This window comes from Lactuca serriola, chromosome 7, assembly GCF_051521515.1.
Source record: "Lactuca serriola cultivar US96UC23 chromosome 7, Lser_US96UC23_V15, whole genome shotgun sequence".
NCBI lineage: Eukaryota > Viridiplantae > Streptophyta > Magnoliopsida > Asterales > Asteraceae > Lactuca > Lactuca serriola.
This window is the reverse complement of record NC_136414.1, coordinates 186166366-186180485: the sequence shown is the minus strand read 5'-3', so window position 1 is coordinate 186180485 and position 14120 is coordinate 186166366. Positions and strand designations below refer to the sequence as shown.

At 33.1% G+C, this 14120-nt stretch overlaps 1 protein-coding gene across 1 annotated transcript; it reads right to left on the bottom strand.

Annotated features, from left to right (window-relative positions):
* Nucleotides 1-8752: 8752 nt before the first annotated feature.
* On the bottom strand, nucleotides 8753-10587 carry LOC145061797 (protein CUP-SHAPED COTYLEDON 2-like). The gene is made up of 3 exons (XM_079009366.1): nucleotides 10277-10587; nucleotides 9907-10190; nucleotides 8753-9572 (listed from the first exon to the last, which is right to left on the bottom strand). The coding sequence occupies exons 1-3, from the start codon at nucleotides 10458-10460 to the stop codon at nucleotides 8991-8993; spliced, it is 1050 nt and encodes a 349-aa protein (XP_078865492.1). The 5' UTR covers nucleotides 10461-10587; the 3' UTR covers nucleotides 8753-8990.
* Nucleotides 10588-14120: the final 3533 nt, after the last annotated feature.

The following is a 14120-nucleotide window of genomic DNA, read 5'->3' as shown; positions in this document are numbered from 1 at the left end:
TTTGGCAAGGATAAACATATAATTAAGATAAAATTCGAATTTTAACTTCATAAAACAATTTAAGCATCAAATCCAAGTCAAAACAACAACTAAATCCTGAAATACCCTTTGCCTGACGCACTGACTCGCCGAGTAGGGCCAACTCACCGAGTCCAGATACTGACTCGCCGAGTTGAGTCGGGCAGAGGCAAAAAACTCGTTTTTCAGTAAATAATACCACACAGCATCACATACAACAGAAACCAATCAAGGCTCTGATACCACTGATGGGTTTTAGGCATAAGAACAATCCTATGTGCTCATACAAACCCTAATGCTTGGATCTAGGTTTCTCTATTGTACATGCTATGAATCCAAGACTAATAACCTTAGATCTAACATATTATAAACTGAATTAGGGTTTATAGAATTACCTTTGATTGTTATATAGCAATAACAATCAATTCCTTGCTTGGATTGGCTTCAAAAGCTTAGTGCCTCAAGTGCTGCACCTCTAATGGAGTCACAAACACCTTATGCAACTTGGATGAAGAGGAGAAGAAAGGAGGCTGCCCAAAAACGACTAGAAACCCTAGAGAATCAGTTATCCACATTTTTGGAGCCTAAGGGGTCCTTTATATACTTGTGTGGGCTGCTAGGGTTTCAGTCAAAACCCTAATGGACAGCTTAAATTCTAAGCAGCCCATGGAACCTTCTAGATAAGGCCATGGACGAAAATATGATGGGCTCCCATCATAATTTCGTTCACCCCTTATTCCTTTAGCATTCCTTAGCCCAATAACTCAATTATCCAATAATTGCAGTCCAGTCCCCTAAATTTAATTAATCTCTTTTAGCCACAAAATTAACTCTTAATTAATTCTTGACTAATATTAATTAAACAATATGATTTCTCCTTTAATATATTATTCTCATAATATATTAATAAATCATATTTAAACCTTTCTCTCCTTAAATCATCCTACATATTGCTACGGTGAAGGTAACCCAAAAGGACCATGCTCATAATCGGGTCAAGTACATACAAAAATAGTTATGGACTTAGACACTAATCCAACAGGTTCTTGTTTGATTTATTGCTTTAAGGTGGACCATCTGGCCGACTGTCTATCTGATCTCTAACCACATATGACTGTATATGTATTGTATGAAAGACCAGGATCTGATCCTTAACAATTATATGAAAGACCAGAATCTAACCCATGGAAATTATATGAAAGACCAACATATGGCCCCTAACATTTGTATGTAAGACCAGGATTTAGCCCCTTGCATTACAAGGAAAGACCATGATTTTTCTCATGGCATGAAGTGACTGTAAGACTATGATTTGGCCCATAGCATTTGCTCGAGGTTAGGATAGACTTGTTATTTTATGTATGATTATTATGTATGTTATATGTCTGTTGATAGGAGAGTTGGCAGGTCGGTGTTAGTGCCAAGGATTTTGTGTGGACGCATTGTATATATAATATAGGGCGTGTTTGGCAAAAATAGCTGTTAGTTGGAAGCGGGTAGCGGTTAGCTGGTAGCGTGTAGCTGGTAGCTGGTAGTGGGAAACTGTAGCTTTTATTTGTTATATGAATGTTTGGCAAAAGTAGCTGGAATCTTTTGAAATATATAAAACTACATAAAAGGACAATTGGTTAAAAATAAATAAATATATTATATATATTTTTAAGGGTAATTATGGAAATTGTTTTCAAAAGCTCAGGAGCGTTTTGTTAAACGCTACATGAAGTAGCTTTTAGAATCGGAGCGTTTTGTTAAAACTAAAAGTTAAACGCTCGTACTGTCAAACGAAGCTTTTTGTTTAAACTAGAGCCTTTTATCAAAAGCTAAAAGCTAGAAGCTCCCAAACGCTTCCAAAAGCTCCGTGCCAAACACGCCCATAATATGTGGTATACTGATAACTCACTAAACTTTATGTTTATAGTTGTAGATAAATTTTTTTGCAGGTTGTTCTTGAGAAGAGCTTGACGGGACTACACACACATTGAAGATTTTCGTTTCCGCTGTTTTGTAATTTCAACTCCGATAACATTATGGTTTCGAACAAATGAATGCCACTTATGGATTTTAAGTAATTTTTTTTACTGTTTAAACTATTTCAAAAAAAATGAAAAACCTCTTTGTAATTTTTTGGACGTTACAATCTTTGGTTTTTGTGGGTCTGAGTTATTTTGCTTGTGATGCGAGATAGGTCGGTTTGGTCTTTGATAGTTTTTTGTAGCATATGTCCATGCCTTTGTTGATGAATATATGATTTGTAGAAGTTCTATCTAAACGTCGTGTGTTTTTTTTCCTATTAAGGTTAACATTTTTTTGCTTTTAAGATCTACGTGGAAGTACTTAAAAAGTTATTATTTTATTTAAGTTCTTTGCTTTCGTTTGTTAGTTTCAGTTCAAGTTTAATTTAGTTTAAATAAAACACTTAATTTACCGTTTTGTAATTATTTTAATTAATAGTGCAATTATCTCATTAAAAATCATTCTCGTTACCCTTTGTTCGACACAGAGTCATACCAAAACTATATTATTACACGATTAGGTACATTGTCTAATGTGTGTTACCATTTAGTTGCGATAAAATATGTTTTATAAATTTAAAACTTTGATTAATATCTTATATACCGTAAATCATACATCATATATTATGAGTGTAATTGTTGGTCTATGTTAATCGTAATCTTATATACAACAGGAAAAATAATTGCATCATCAAAGCCAAGATATTTGGATGAATAGTTTTCAAAATTTTCAGGTTTCGATGAGACGTTTTCGCAACTACACGTTTCAAGAGTGTAAACACATTGAGCACATGTGCAATTATTAGAAGAGTTAACTTCTTTTTGTGACTAACATTTACTTAACGGACGACTTTTAGGTGGTTGACAAACCATCTTCATAAGATATCTCTTCCTGCATGTCAACTTCAAGAAGTACCTCATGAGACTACGGACACAACATGACATTGTTTCATATAATGAGAAACTAAACATCCACAACACTTGATACTCGAAAATAAAGCCTTGCTTGAATCAAGTTCTCGAAAAAAAAAGGAAAAGTAAGGGATGCAACACCTTCTTAAGTCAGGAATTTAGCTATCACATTTTATTTTGAATTAAAAATTGGTCCTTAGTAATGTTATGGGGATAATGACTTAGGAGGGTAATAACGTTTCATGTTTGTCCATTTTAGGTCTTTAACGTATTTTTTGTGCGTATTACACCATTAAGGTTATTATAACCGTTTACAAATAGTCCTTTTAACAGGAAGAAGCCGGTAAAAGGATTATTTATAAACGGTTATAACAACCTTAATGGTGTAATATACACAAAAAATACGTTGGTGACCTAATATGGACAAACGGGAAACGTTATTACCCTCCTAAGTCATTATCCCATGAAACTATAAACCCCTATAATAAATTATTACTTTTTAAATAAGAAACTTATAGGTCTTAGGGTTGGTAGTTTGGATGTTTTTAACCTCGACCTTCTTTATAAATGGAAGTGGCGGTTTCTTAATGACAATGGAGCTCTTCGGGTTTAAATTGTCAAATTTTGTCATGGAGAAGGTAGTGGTTTTTCGGAAGATTCGAGAATAGGAATTGGAGGGGGTGTTTGGCAAAAGATTGTACGATCCATTAATCACCTCCATGAGAATGGTTGTATTCCTTCTAGTTACATGTATAGAGTGGTGGGGGGTGAGACTCAAACGAGGTTCTAGAAGGATGTTTGGTGCTTGGATATTCCTCTTAGGGAGCTGTTCGGGAGGCTCTTTGCTTTGGCCTTTAATCAAGATGCTCGAGTAAGTGAATAATGGGATCCGGAGGGATGTAATTTTCATTGGCGTCGGGGGATTAGAGGAGGGGCCAATGAAAATTACATCCCTCCGGATCCCATTATTCACTTACTCGAGCATCTTAATTAAAGGCTAAAGCAAAGAGCCTCCTGAACCGCTCCCTAAGAGGAATATTCAAGCACCAAATATCCTTCTACAAGATAATCAAATTGGGTCGATTCATCCCCTCCTCTAATCCCCAACGCTAATGAAAATTACATCCCTCCGGATCCCATTATTCACTTACTCGAGCATCTTGATTAAAGGCCAAAGCAAAGAGCCTCCCGAACCGCTCCCTAAGAGGAATATCCAAGCACCAAACATCCTTCTAGAACCTCGTTTTAGTCTCACCCTCCACCACTCTATACATGTAATTAGAAGGAATATAACCATTCTCATGGAGGTAATTAATGGATCCTACAATCTTTTGCCAAACACCCCCTCCAATTCCTATTCTCGAATCTTCCGAAAACCACCACCTTCCCCATGACAAAATTTGACAATTTAAACCCGAAGAGCTCCATTGTCATTAAGAAACCGCCACTTTCATTTATAAAGAAGGCCGAGGTTAAAAACATCCAAACTACCAACCCCAAGACCTATAAGTTTCTTATTTAAAAAGTAAAAATTTATTATAGGGGTTTATAGTTTCATGGGATAATGACTTAGGAGGGTAATAACGTTTCCCGTTTGTCCATATTAGGTCACCAACGTATTTTTTGTGTATATTACACCATTAAGGTTGTTATAACCGTTTATAAATAATCCTTTTACCGACTTCTTCCTGTTAAAAGGACTATTTGTAAACGGTTATAATAACCTTAATGGTGTAATACGCACAAAAAATACGTTAAAGACCTAAAATGGACAAACATGAAACGTTATTACCCTCTTAAGTCATTATCCCAATGTTATGAATCGCTAGAAGAGGTTTTGGCATCTTTGAAAAGGAGAAATATCTGGAGGATTTTGTTTTTTTATAACAACATGTAAATGTTTTGATATATTTGTATTGTTTTTTTATATATTAATATATGTCTTCTATTACATTATATAACCAAATAAAAAAAATATTTAAATAATTTCCGAATACAAACTTTTAAAAATCTATTTGGAAGGTCAATATCCTGAATCTTGTTTACCGCTAGTATTTTATATCTTAAAATGATTATCCATATTATTAATCTCTTTGTGAGTTAAAAGAAACAAATCATACTATTTTTCCTTAAAAATTATATCCTGTTTTCGGATACATCACAATGCACAATCATTTTACTAGTTACTTCATTGTTCGAAAATAGAACACATCATTGCATATCCAACAAGGTTCATTTGCTCATTGTTATCCCCGTCAAAATGGTTATTCTAAACACATACGAAATGGTCGGGTTCGATTTGATATTTTAAACGGTTTTCATATAAAATTATATGTTGAGTATTGTTATTAAATTTAGATTATACCTTAATTATATGTTTCCAATGGAATAACTCATAATATCATTGGACACTTAACATATCCAATGGGTAAACAAAACCCGACTTTTGATGTGTACAGTTTTGTTTTTATATTGTCTGACAGAAACAGAATATAAATATAAATAGAAAACCCGAAACTTTGGGGCGGATCCTCATCATCACCAAAATACAAAAAGCCTAACGAAATCGGGTAACCGGCGTGCAAAGAAATGGGCCCGGTTCAAACCCATAAATGGCAACAAACTTTTCATACCTTTAACCATAGACTGAATATACGGCCCAGTTTAGCCCAATACTCAAAAGGCCCATATCTGGGTCGTATCTTAGTCTGACACACGTGGCACAAGGATACACGTTGGGTGGGTCCCACGTGCTTTATTAGAGAAAACGGTAAAAAGAAATTTCGAAAAGTTTGATGATGGACTTCCCAGCCTTACAAATTCTGTAAAAAGCTATTTTTTTCCTGCAAGTTTTATATTTGATTTTATTTTGTAATTAAAACAAAAAGATAGGATAAAACAAAAGCATATGTTTTTGGCAAAATCTACTGTTATCTTAAAGTTGTAAACTAGTAAATAGAAGCTGGACCTGATAGATGAAAATAGAAGTCGGAAGCTCAAGCTGTTAATTTTATTTGTAAGAAGTGTTCAAAATAATAATTATAAGCTTTACGAAATATTTAATATGACTGTAATATATATAACAAAAGCTTAAAACCCAAGAAGAAACTATCAAAGTAACAGGTGAAATAGCTTTTGAATTAAATTTTTTTTATCTAAAATAAAAGCTTTAAGGTCGCAAATCATTTTTTTTCCTATAAGCTAACGCCATAAATATTTTAAAGCTCTTAAAATCTTGTTGGATGTTAGAACACTAAAAACCAAACATATTGATGCTAAGAAATATAAATAAGTGAAATTTTAATATGGATTGACTTTTAGGTTAAAACTACTATTATTAAAGTAAAAATGTGAAGCTTGAAGATTCTCTCTTCAAATTAGTCACTTATGTGATTTTGTATATCAATATAAAATACACTAACTATCGAAAACAAAATCTATTTTTAAAGAAAATACATAGATGTTCTAACATTGATTGTATAGTTAAAAATACGTACTCTAATTATTTTAACATATTAAAAGTTATATAATAAAGAAACAATCCGGTACTTGACGTCATACTCAATCGGGTACAACTGGATTATGATAAATAATTATATAATACAAATAGTCTGTCCTCGTAACAAATTTCTTTAAAAGAATAAATATTTAATGAAAACAAATCAAAATACCTACATTAAGTCTACTAACTGATGTAACAATTTTTGTAATTATTTGATCAGGAAAAATTATACTTTTAATGTGAATATTATATAAAATATTTAATTTGTTAAATTTAGATTATATAAATATATAAAATATAAACATACAAGTCATCATTTAAACTTGTTGAAAAGGAGGATTGAATCATTGAAGAAATTACTAAAAGAATCAAATCGTTTTCTTATTTAACCCTTTCATCGGTGTTTGTGTGTTCAGTGTTGCTTATTCAATTTATCAATTTATAGTTTGATATCGCTTATAAATATTTATGAGAGTTTAAATAGATTAAATTGAAAAATCTAAAAAAACCCCTGCAATTAATAGAAATTCCATTATAAAAAAAAAAAAAAAAGAAAAATAGAAAAAACAAAAAGATAAGAGGGATGGTGGCAGGGGCACAGTAAGATTGGGTCGGTGTGTATTGTAAAATCAAAGAGGGGGTAATAGGGTAATTTTGTAAGTAGTAGAGTGGGGTCATATATTAAGTGAAAATAAATATGTCCCTTCCCCCTCATCTTATAATTATATTTATAGTATCCACCCCTACTCTCCATAGGGTTCCCTAGCTCCATGTGAATACCTGAACTCAACCCCCCTTACTTCCCTCTTACTTCCCTTTTTCCCCCTTTTTATTTTTCATTTTTATACCTACCACAACCACCCATTAAATGTGTCCCATGAGTATACATACGGTTTCGTTTTTGCATCTATCTAAAACGTTAGATATACTATAATAATTTTACACAACTTAACTCTATATATTTAAAATGTTAGATATAGTACTATAATAAACCTGTTTAATTCAATTTGGCTAAATCATTCCTTATATGATGATTTTGAGATAATATAATTTAATTCGGTTGTTCTAATGAAGCTTCATATTAACTAATGAAAAGAGCCATTATGGAGAATATGGATGCTCCCACTTATATAAAAGCACACAAGATCGTTTCGTAATAATATGAGATGCAATAACACTATATAGATGATAATTTTGTTATTTTTATCGATGGATAACCAAATTCTAGGAAATCCATTTTACTTTGTTTTTTTTATTAAACCTCTCAAATATATTTCTTTTCTTTACCATTATTTTTTCTCAAGAAAAACCATTGTGAGTTGTTTTTAGCAATTAATTATAAAAACAACCAAAAAATATTTAGCTAGTTAAAGTTGATTTTTATTTGAAGTTGAAGTTTATAATGGATAAATAATAAAAATTTCATTAAAATTTTAAATTGAATAAATTTCAAACTATTGTTATTTTACAAAATTGAAAATTTTATGTAGTTCTTTCTTAATAAATAAAAAACTATCACTGTTCTAATTTACACGATAAATATTTATTGTTTAAACCAGAAAAGAATCTAAAAAACAATAGTTTTATGAAAAAATGTCTTTAATTAAATGTTAAAGTCAAGTAATTACTGAAAAATTTGTAGTATAATTAAAAATGACAAATTAAAGGAAGTGATTTTATGAAACATTTATATATAGACGAGGATAATTATTTAACATTTTAAAAGCTTTTGAAGCATTAGTATTATTATTTGTGACAATAAGTTTGTTAAAATAAAAGTTAGCAAAACACTAGTATTTCACAAGTAAAATGTCTGTGATAGGTTGATCATATTAGATCCTCTAAGTAGACTGAAACAGTACTCTGTGTCCAGATAATCATTATTTTGATAATAGATCAAACTGACACATGATTTAAACAACTATAAAAACAGTATTTACAAACTAAAATCGATGAACCTTAACTATTGATCAAATCACCTTAATCAAACATTGGAAATCAATACCTTCTCGATCTCCCATCATACTGATTTAAAGTTTCATGCTAATAGCATGAGAGATAATCATGGAACACCATGATCATGGTAACATGTCTAGGTTTGAAAACAAGACTTGCTTATATATCATGTCAAAATAAAACAGCTTAATTAACCAGAAAAACCCTATTAGTTTGTAACACATGCATGAAGATTACATCTACATCTTCCTACCTCATTCATATTGGATTCTTTATTTTTATGATGATGATGATGATGATCTATTAATAGATAAACAGTTTGTGGTCATAAACATTAAATGGTAGAAGATCATTATAAATAGACTGATGATAGAAACATTTGATGACTTAGTACAATACATATTGCATAATACAAAGCGCCCACCATAACTCCATAATAGAGAAAATCTTTAAAATGACAAGAACATACAAGCGTACAACAGATTTAAACGTACTACGATATTAATTTCTCACATTCAATTCTTGAAAGACAACGAAAGGACCATAAAATCGATCAACTATGGATAATTAAGGCCGCCGCCGTCCATTGATCAGAAGCTCCAGATACAGTCAAGCTCCGTGGGGCCAGGCTTCTGATTTTCTGTCTGTGACGATGATGGCTGCATCCAGTTCTCACCGGAAGAACTCCCGTAGTTGCTTGCTTCTCCGCCATGCAATGGTGGCGCCACCGATGAGTAAAAGAACGGAAGCTGAAGATTTTCCTGCAATGTTCTCAAGCTAGGGAAGACCGAGACGCCGGGATTCTTTGGTGTGCACATGGCGGTGGGATCGAAGGTGGGTGTTAGAGGCTCCGGCGGTGGGAAATCAAAGAGAGGCTGAGGGCCGAAGGTGCAAGTTGAGGCAGTGGAGAAACAGGGCACGTGCTCTTTTGAAGCGGCGTTGCTGTCGTAGGAGAAGCTTTCTTGTTCGCCGGGAACGTAGGTGGAGGAGTCGAGTAACGGTGGTAGTGAGCCCGAAACCGCCGACGAGGAGCTGGCTTCTTTCCCGATATTTATCCCACCGCTAAACCACTTCTTCCCAACGCCAACGCTACCACTGCCGCTGCCGCTGCCGGCGCCGCCGACAGATCCAACACCACTTTTCTTGAAAACACGGGAGATCACCCATTCATCCTGATTAATTAATTACCAATAAGATGTATCAAAAACCCAAAACAAGAACAAGAACAAGAACAAACAGTAGTATATATAACAAAAGAAAAACACGAACTTTAAAATTTAAATCTTTAATGCTTGTTCAGTTCAGTGTGTACACAAGCCACAAAGAAAGACTTTTAAATTTTAATGCAAGCAAAGAGCAGTTTAACCGTTAAAAATCTTGCATTTAATACAACCTTTAACTAAAATAACTAACACAAAACACACCATGCAAAATCAAAATTCTTGTGGATGCATGAAGTATATATAAACCCTAGCTAGAATGAGGTGATGAAGTTCTTGAAGGTACCTTGGAGCTTTTAGAGAGAAAATGGTAGGCAAATTTGCCTTCAAGACGATATTCATGCATCACCCAGTTGCTTTTCTCCCCTTTTGGAGCCCTACCACGGTAGAAAACTAGGGTTTTCTTCATCCCCACAAGAGCAGAAGTCTTGGAGCTGTAGATCTCGCGATCTTTTCCGGTGGCTTTCCAGTAGCCGGCCTCCGTCGCCCTGTTAGTTCTCAGCCCAGTTGGGTATTTCCTGTCCCGGAGACTGAAAAAGTACCATTCTTTCTCCCCCATTTTCGCTCTTTCTGTACCAAAAAACAAAAACCCTAAAAAAAAAAGTTACAAAATGCGTGAGCTGTGTGTGAGTGTCGATCAATAAGTTGAATCGTACGTGGAAGCTCCCATGGTTCGCATTTGTTAAGATCAACGTCGGCGAATGCCCGGCCGGTGAAGCTGCCGTCGAGGACTTTTCGGAGAAGGTAACAAGTGATGAGTTCTTCATCAGTCGGATGGAATCTAAACCCAGGTGGCAAACAAGCTTCAGTGTTATCAAAATGGTGTGTGAAAAACTCCATAGCAGTATACTTAAGTAGCACCTCCTCCGCACACGGCTGTCGGAAAAAGGCAAACTGGCGTTTTGGCTTTGGTTTTGGTGTGATGACGAATGAGATATGTGTCTATATATAGGAGTTGGAGATGGGGTGGCGTTTATGGGGATTCGGAGAATCAAGAAATTAATAATATCTGTACTATCAATCGATTGAAAGATTAAAATAAAAATGGAATTTAGGGTTTTTCGTGTCTTTGGGTCTGCAACTCTGCCGTGGCTCTTATCATATCCATATGGGTTTAGAGAGAGAGTATGTGTTAAGAGTATGCGTGCGTGCGAGAAGAAGTGTGCAGGGTATTCCTATTGTCAGTGGAGAAGAAAAAAGAGGGATGGAGAACAGTAACTAACTCCATCTTCGTTTTTTTTTTTTTTTTTTTTTTTTTACCAAAGTCTACCAATTTTAACTCTATATTAATTTATTATGTATCATGATTTTAGTGTTTTAGACGTCTATTAGTTTTTGGGATACCAAAACATATTTAAAGATGGCTTATTGGTATGTTTGACAATATTAGCGTTGGCTTAAAGACGTCTATTAGTTGTACGCTTAAAAACTTGAAATAGTTTTTGATTTTTTTATTTAAAATAAAAGTTTTAAGTTCTTATTATTGATGGGACAATTTTCTTAAATTTTTTTTTTAACTGAAAGTTTATAAAAAATTTAATAGCTCGTTGCCGAACATACTCACAAGTCACACCATATCATAAAACAATAAATAGATAGATTATTTTTAAATATTTAACAAATTTTGCTTATAAGATTAAAAAAAAAAGTTGACCAGATAAAAGAGTATAATGGTATTTGCATTGCTGGTAAAAACAAAACAAAACTACGATTTAATGTATATATGTTTTTTTTGTGTGTGTTTAGAACAAAGATAATTGGTTAAATTGTTTCCTGTTTGATAAGAATTTTCTATTAAGTTAGATAGCTTATCAAACATTGTTTATTTAAATCAATCAACATTTTTTATTGTATTTAATCTAAACACTTAAAATGCATTAAACCGCAATATACTAATTAATACTTTAAATAAATAATCCAAAAAAGGCCCTAGTTTAATCTCCATAAGCCTCGGTTCAACTGATATATTAATGTCTTACATAGATATGATATTATCTGACTTTATATATATTGTAGTTGATTATTTATTTCAAAAAGATCTTTTGCATATACAAAAGATCTTTTTGATTAATAATATGGGCCAAGTATTATTTAATTTTAATAAATAATTAATTAAACCATCTATCCTTTAATTTAGACAATTACTTTGTTTAAAACCCTATTGCCTCTTTCATCCACATTCACAATATCCCTCCAGTCTCGTTCAATTGACGTGTAATGAAGGATTCTGCGAGATTAGATGATCCAACTCACCAAATTCCTAAACGAAAATGGATCTCCATTCACTGTCAACATCTACCCCTTCATAAGCCTCTACATCGACTCCAATTTTTCGATGTAATACGCGTTCTTCTACAGAAACGCAACTTTGGTGAACGAAGGCGGCACCACCTACACAAATATGTTCGATGCCAACTACGATACCCTCGTCTGGGCCATACAAAAGAATGGATTCATAAATATGGGAATCATAGTGGGTGAAATTGGGTGTCCTAGTGATGGAGATCGAAACGCGAAGAATCAACTAGCTTATAGAAATACATTATTTCTTATAAAAACAAAAAATACATTATTTCTTATAGAATACGGGTAACAATTGTTAAAAAGTACATTTATTGTTAAAGAATAAAACTAAAAAAACTTTTAAAACGGGAAAGAAAACATCAAAATCTAACAACGACACTAATACGTTCTAAAAGAATAATGTTGCTTACAATCACTTTCAATTTTGTGGTTCGTTCTTCAAGCATCAACTTCTGTGAAAACAAAACAAAATTGTAGTTTAGATTCCAATAATACATTAGCAAATGAAAAATAAAAAACTAAATTCCTTTGGAAAAAAATGTGGACTTGTGAATTGCACCAAAACCAATAAACAAGAATTGTAGAACATGCATAAATCAGTGAGAAAATATCCATACTCCATTCCAACAGAATTAGAATTCATGATTTAATTCCAACAGAATTGGAACTCGTAATTCCATTCCAGTAGAATTGGAATCTCACCAATATCATTCATTGAATCATCTACATAAACAAATTAATTCCAGATGAAAGAAGCATCAACGCATCTATGTATTTTACTAATCGTTCTAGACTTGTACAATTCTAATTCAAACATAACTAAAAATGAAATATAGTCAAACAACTCAAAATTAAAATTCTAAGTCTAATATATTAATTGAAACCCTTTCATATCGGTTCTAATTGAAAGCCAATTTGCCTACTGCCCACTAAACAAATCTTTCAATCCAATTCGGATTCCAACCAAGTTTAAAACCCCTAAAATTATTCATGCTTAGATGGAAGTTTGAAGCGAAGACATGGGAAAATAATTAATACCATCGATGGTGTATCATTATCAACCAATCAAACAAACTATCAATTGTATCAATTATCAAACAGAAACTGAGTTACATAGATGAGGGAACTGAGAAGTTGAGTTCTTAAATTCTAAAAGAGTGTAACTGGATTCAAATAATGAGATAAAGTTTTGATGAAAACTTATTCCTTTATATCAGTCAGTATGGGGTTGAGGGAAATTGCAAAAAGTAAAACTAAAAGCATTTAGTTTAAAAAAAAACAAAAAATTTGAAATTCTAAAACTTAAATTACCTCTGAGATGGAAGCTTGAGCTAGGTGATGAACAGTCGGCCATTTCTCCATCCACCGATTGAAGTAGTTTACAACAGTTTGAACTCTTGTTTGTTGAAGCATGATTTCCGAAACCCACCTTTTCTATCTTTGTCCTCATCATCGGAATCGTTGATCCTTCGCCATGGAAGGTCTCTCTGGTTAACGTCGTACCATTTCAACAAGGATGCCCTAATTTCATTAACTTCGTCTTCCTTAAATTGGAAATCTTCTATGTCGCCGATGGTAAACGATGGTTGCGGTTTCGATTGGGAGACCTTTCGTGTTCTCTTTTTGGATTTGGTGATGGCATCTTCAACGACGGGAGAGGGGTTCTTCAGTATCTTCTTCATCGTTGCCGGGAAATTAGGTTAGTAGTCGATTGGATGGTCGACGTGAAGGAGTTTTCAACCGGTGATGAAGATTGATCCTACACGGGTGATGAAGATTCATCAGATCAGTCGTAGGCCGTATATAAAAGGGGGGAATTAGGTTAAAATCAACGTAACTAGCAAAAGTATAGGGAGTATTTGTGGAAGTTATTTCTCAAATTGCCTAGTTACCCTTATTGATATATTTAATTATTGTTTTTCTATTAATTTTTGATTGGTCCACAATCATGCATACAATAATACAATTGTAACACCCTTTATTTATTAAATAAATAAACAAATTAATGAACGAATTGAATCCCTAAAATAAATAATTATATAGCAAAGGATGGTCTTGAAGGGCTGAAAATGTCATAAATGAGAATTGGGGGTTAAAAAGATAAATTATGGATTGATTTTGAAAAGGATTTGTTGAGAAAGGGGTTGTTTAGTAAAATTTGGACTTAATTTGCAAAGGAATTGAAGGGACAGGGTT

Bases quoted from the DNA above. Each gene is read 5' to 3' on its own strand.
- LOC145061797 (XM_079009366.1), bottom strand. From the start codon at position 10,460: ATGGAGTTTTTCACACACCATTTTGATAACACTGAAGCTTGTTTGCCA. The intron at 10,191-10,276 runs GTACGATTCAAC...TTTTTGGTACAG, and splicing joins CGAACCATGGGAGCTTCCAC to AAAGAGCGAAAATGGGGGAG. The intron at 9,573-9,906 runs GTACCTTCAAGA...TTAATTAATCAG, and splicing joins TTCTCTCTAAAAGCTCCAAG to GATGAATGGGTGATCTCCCG.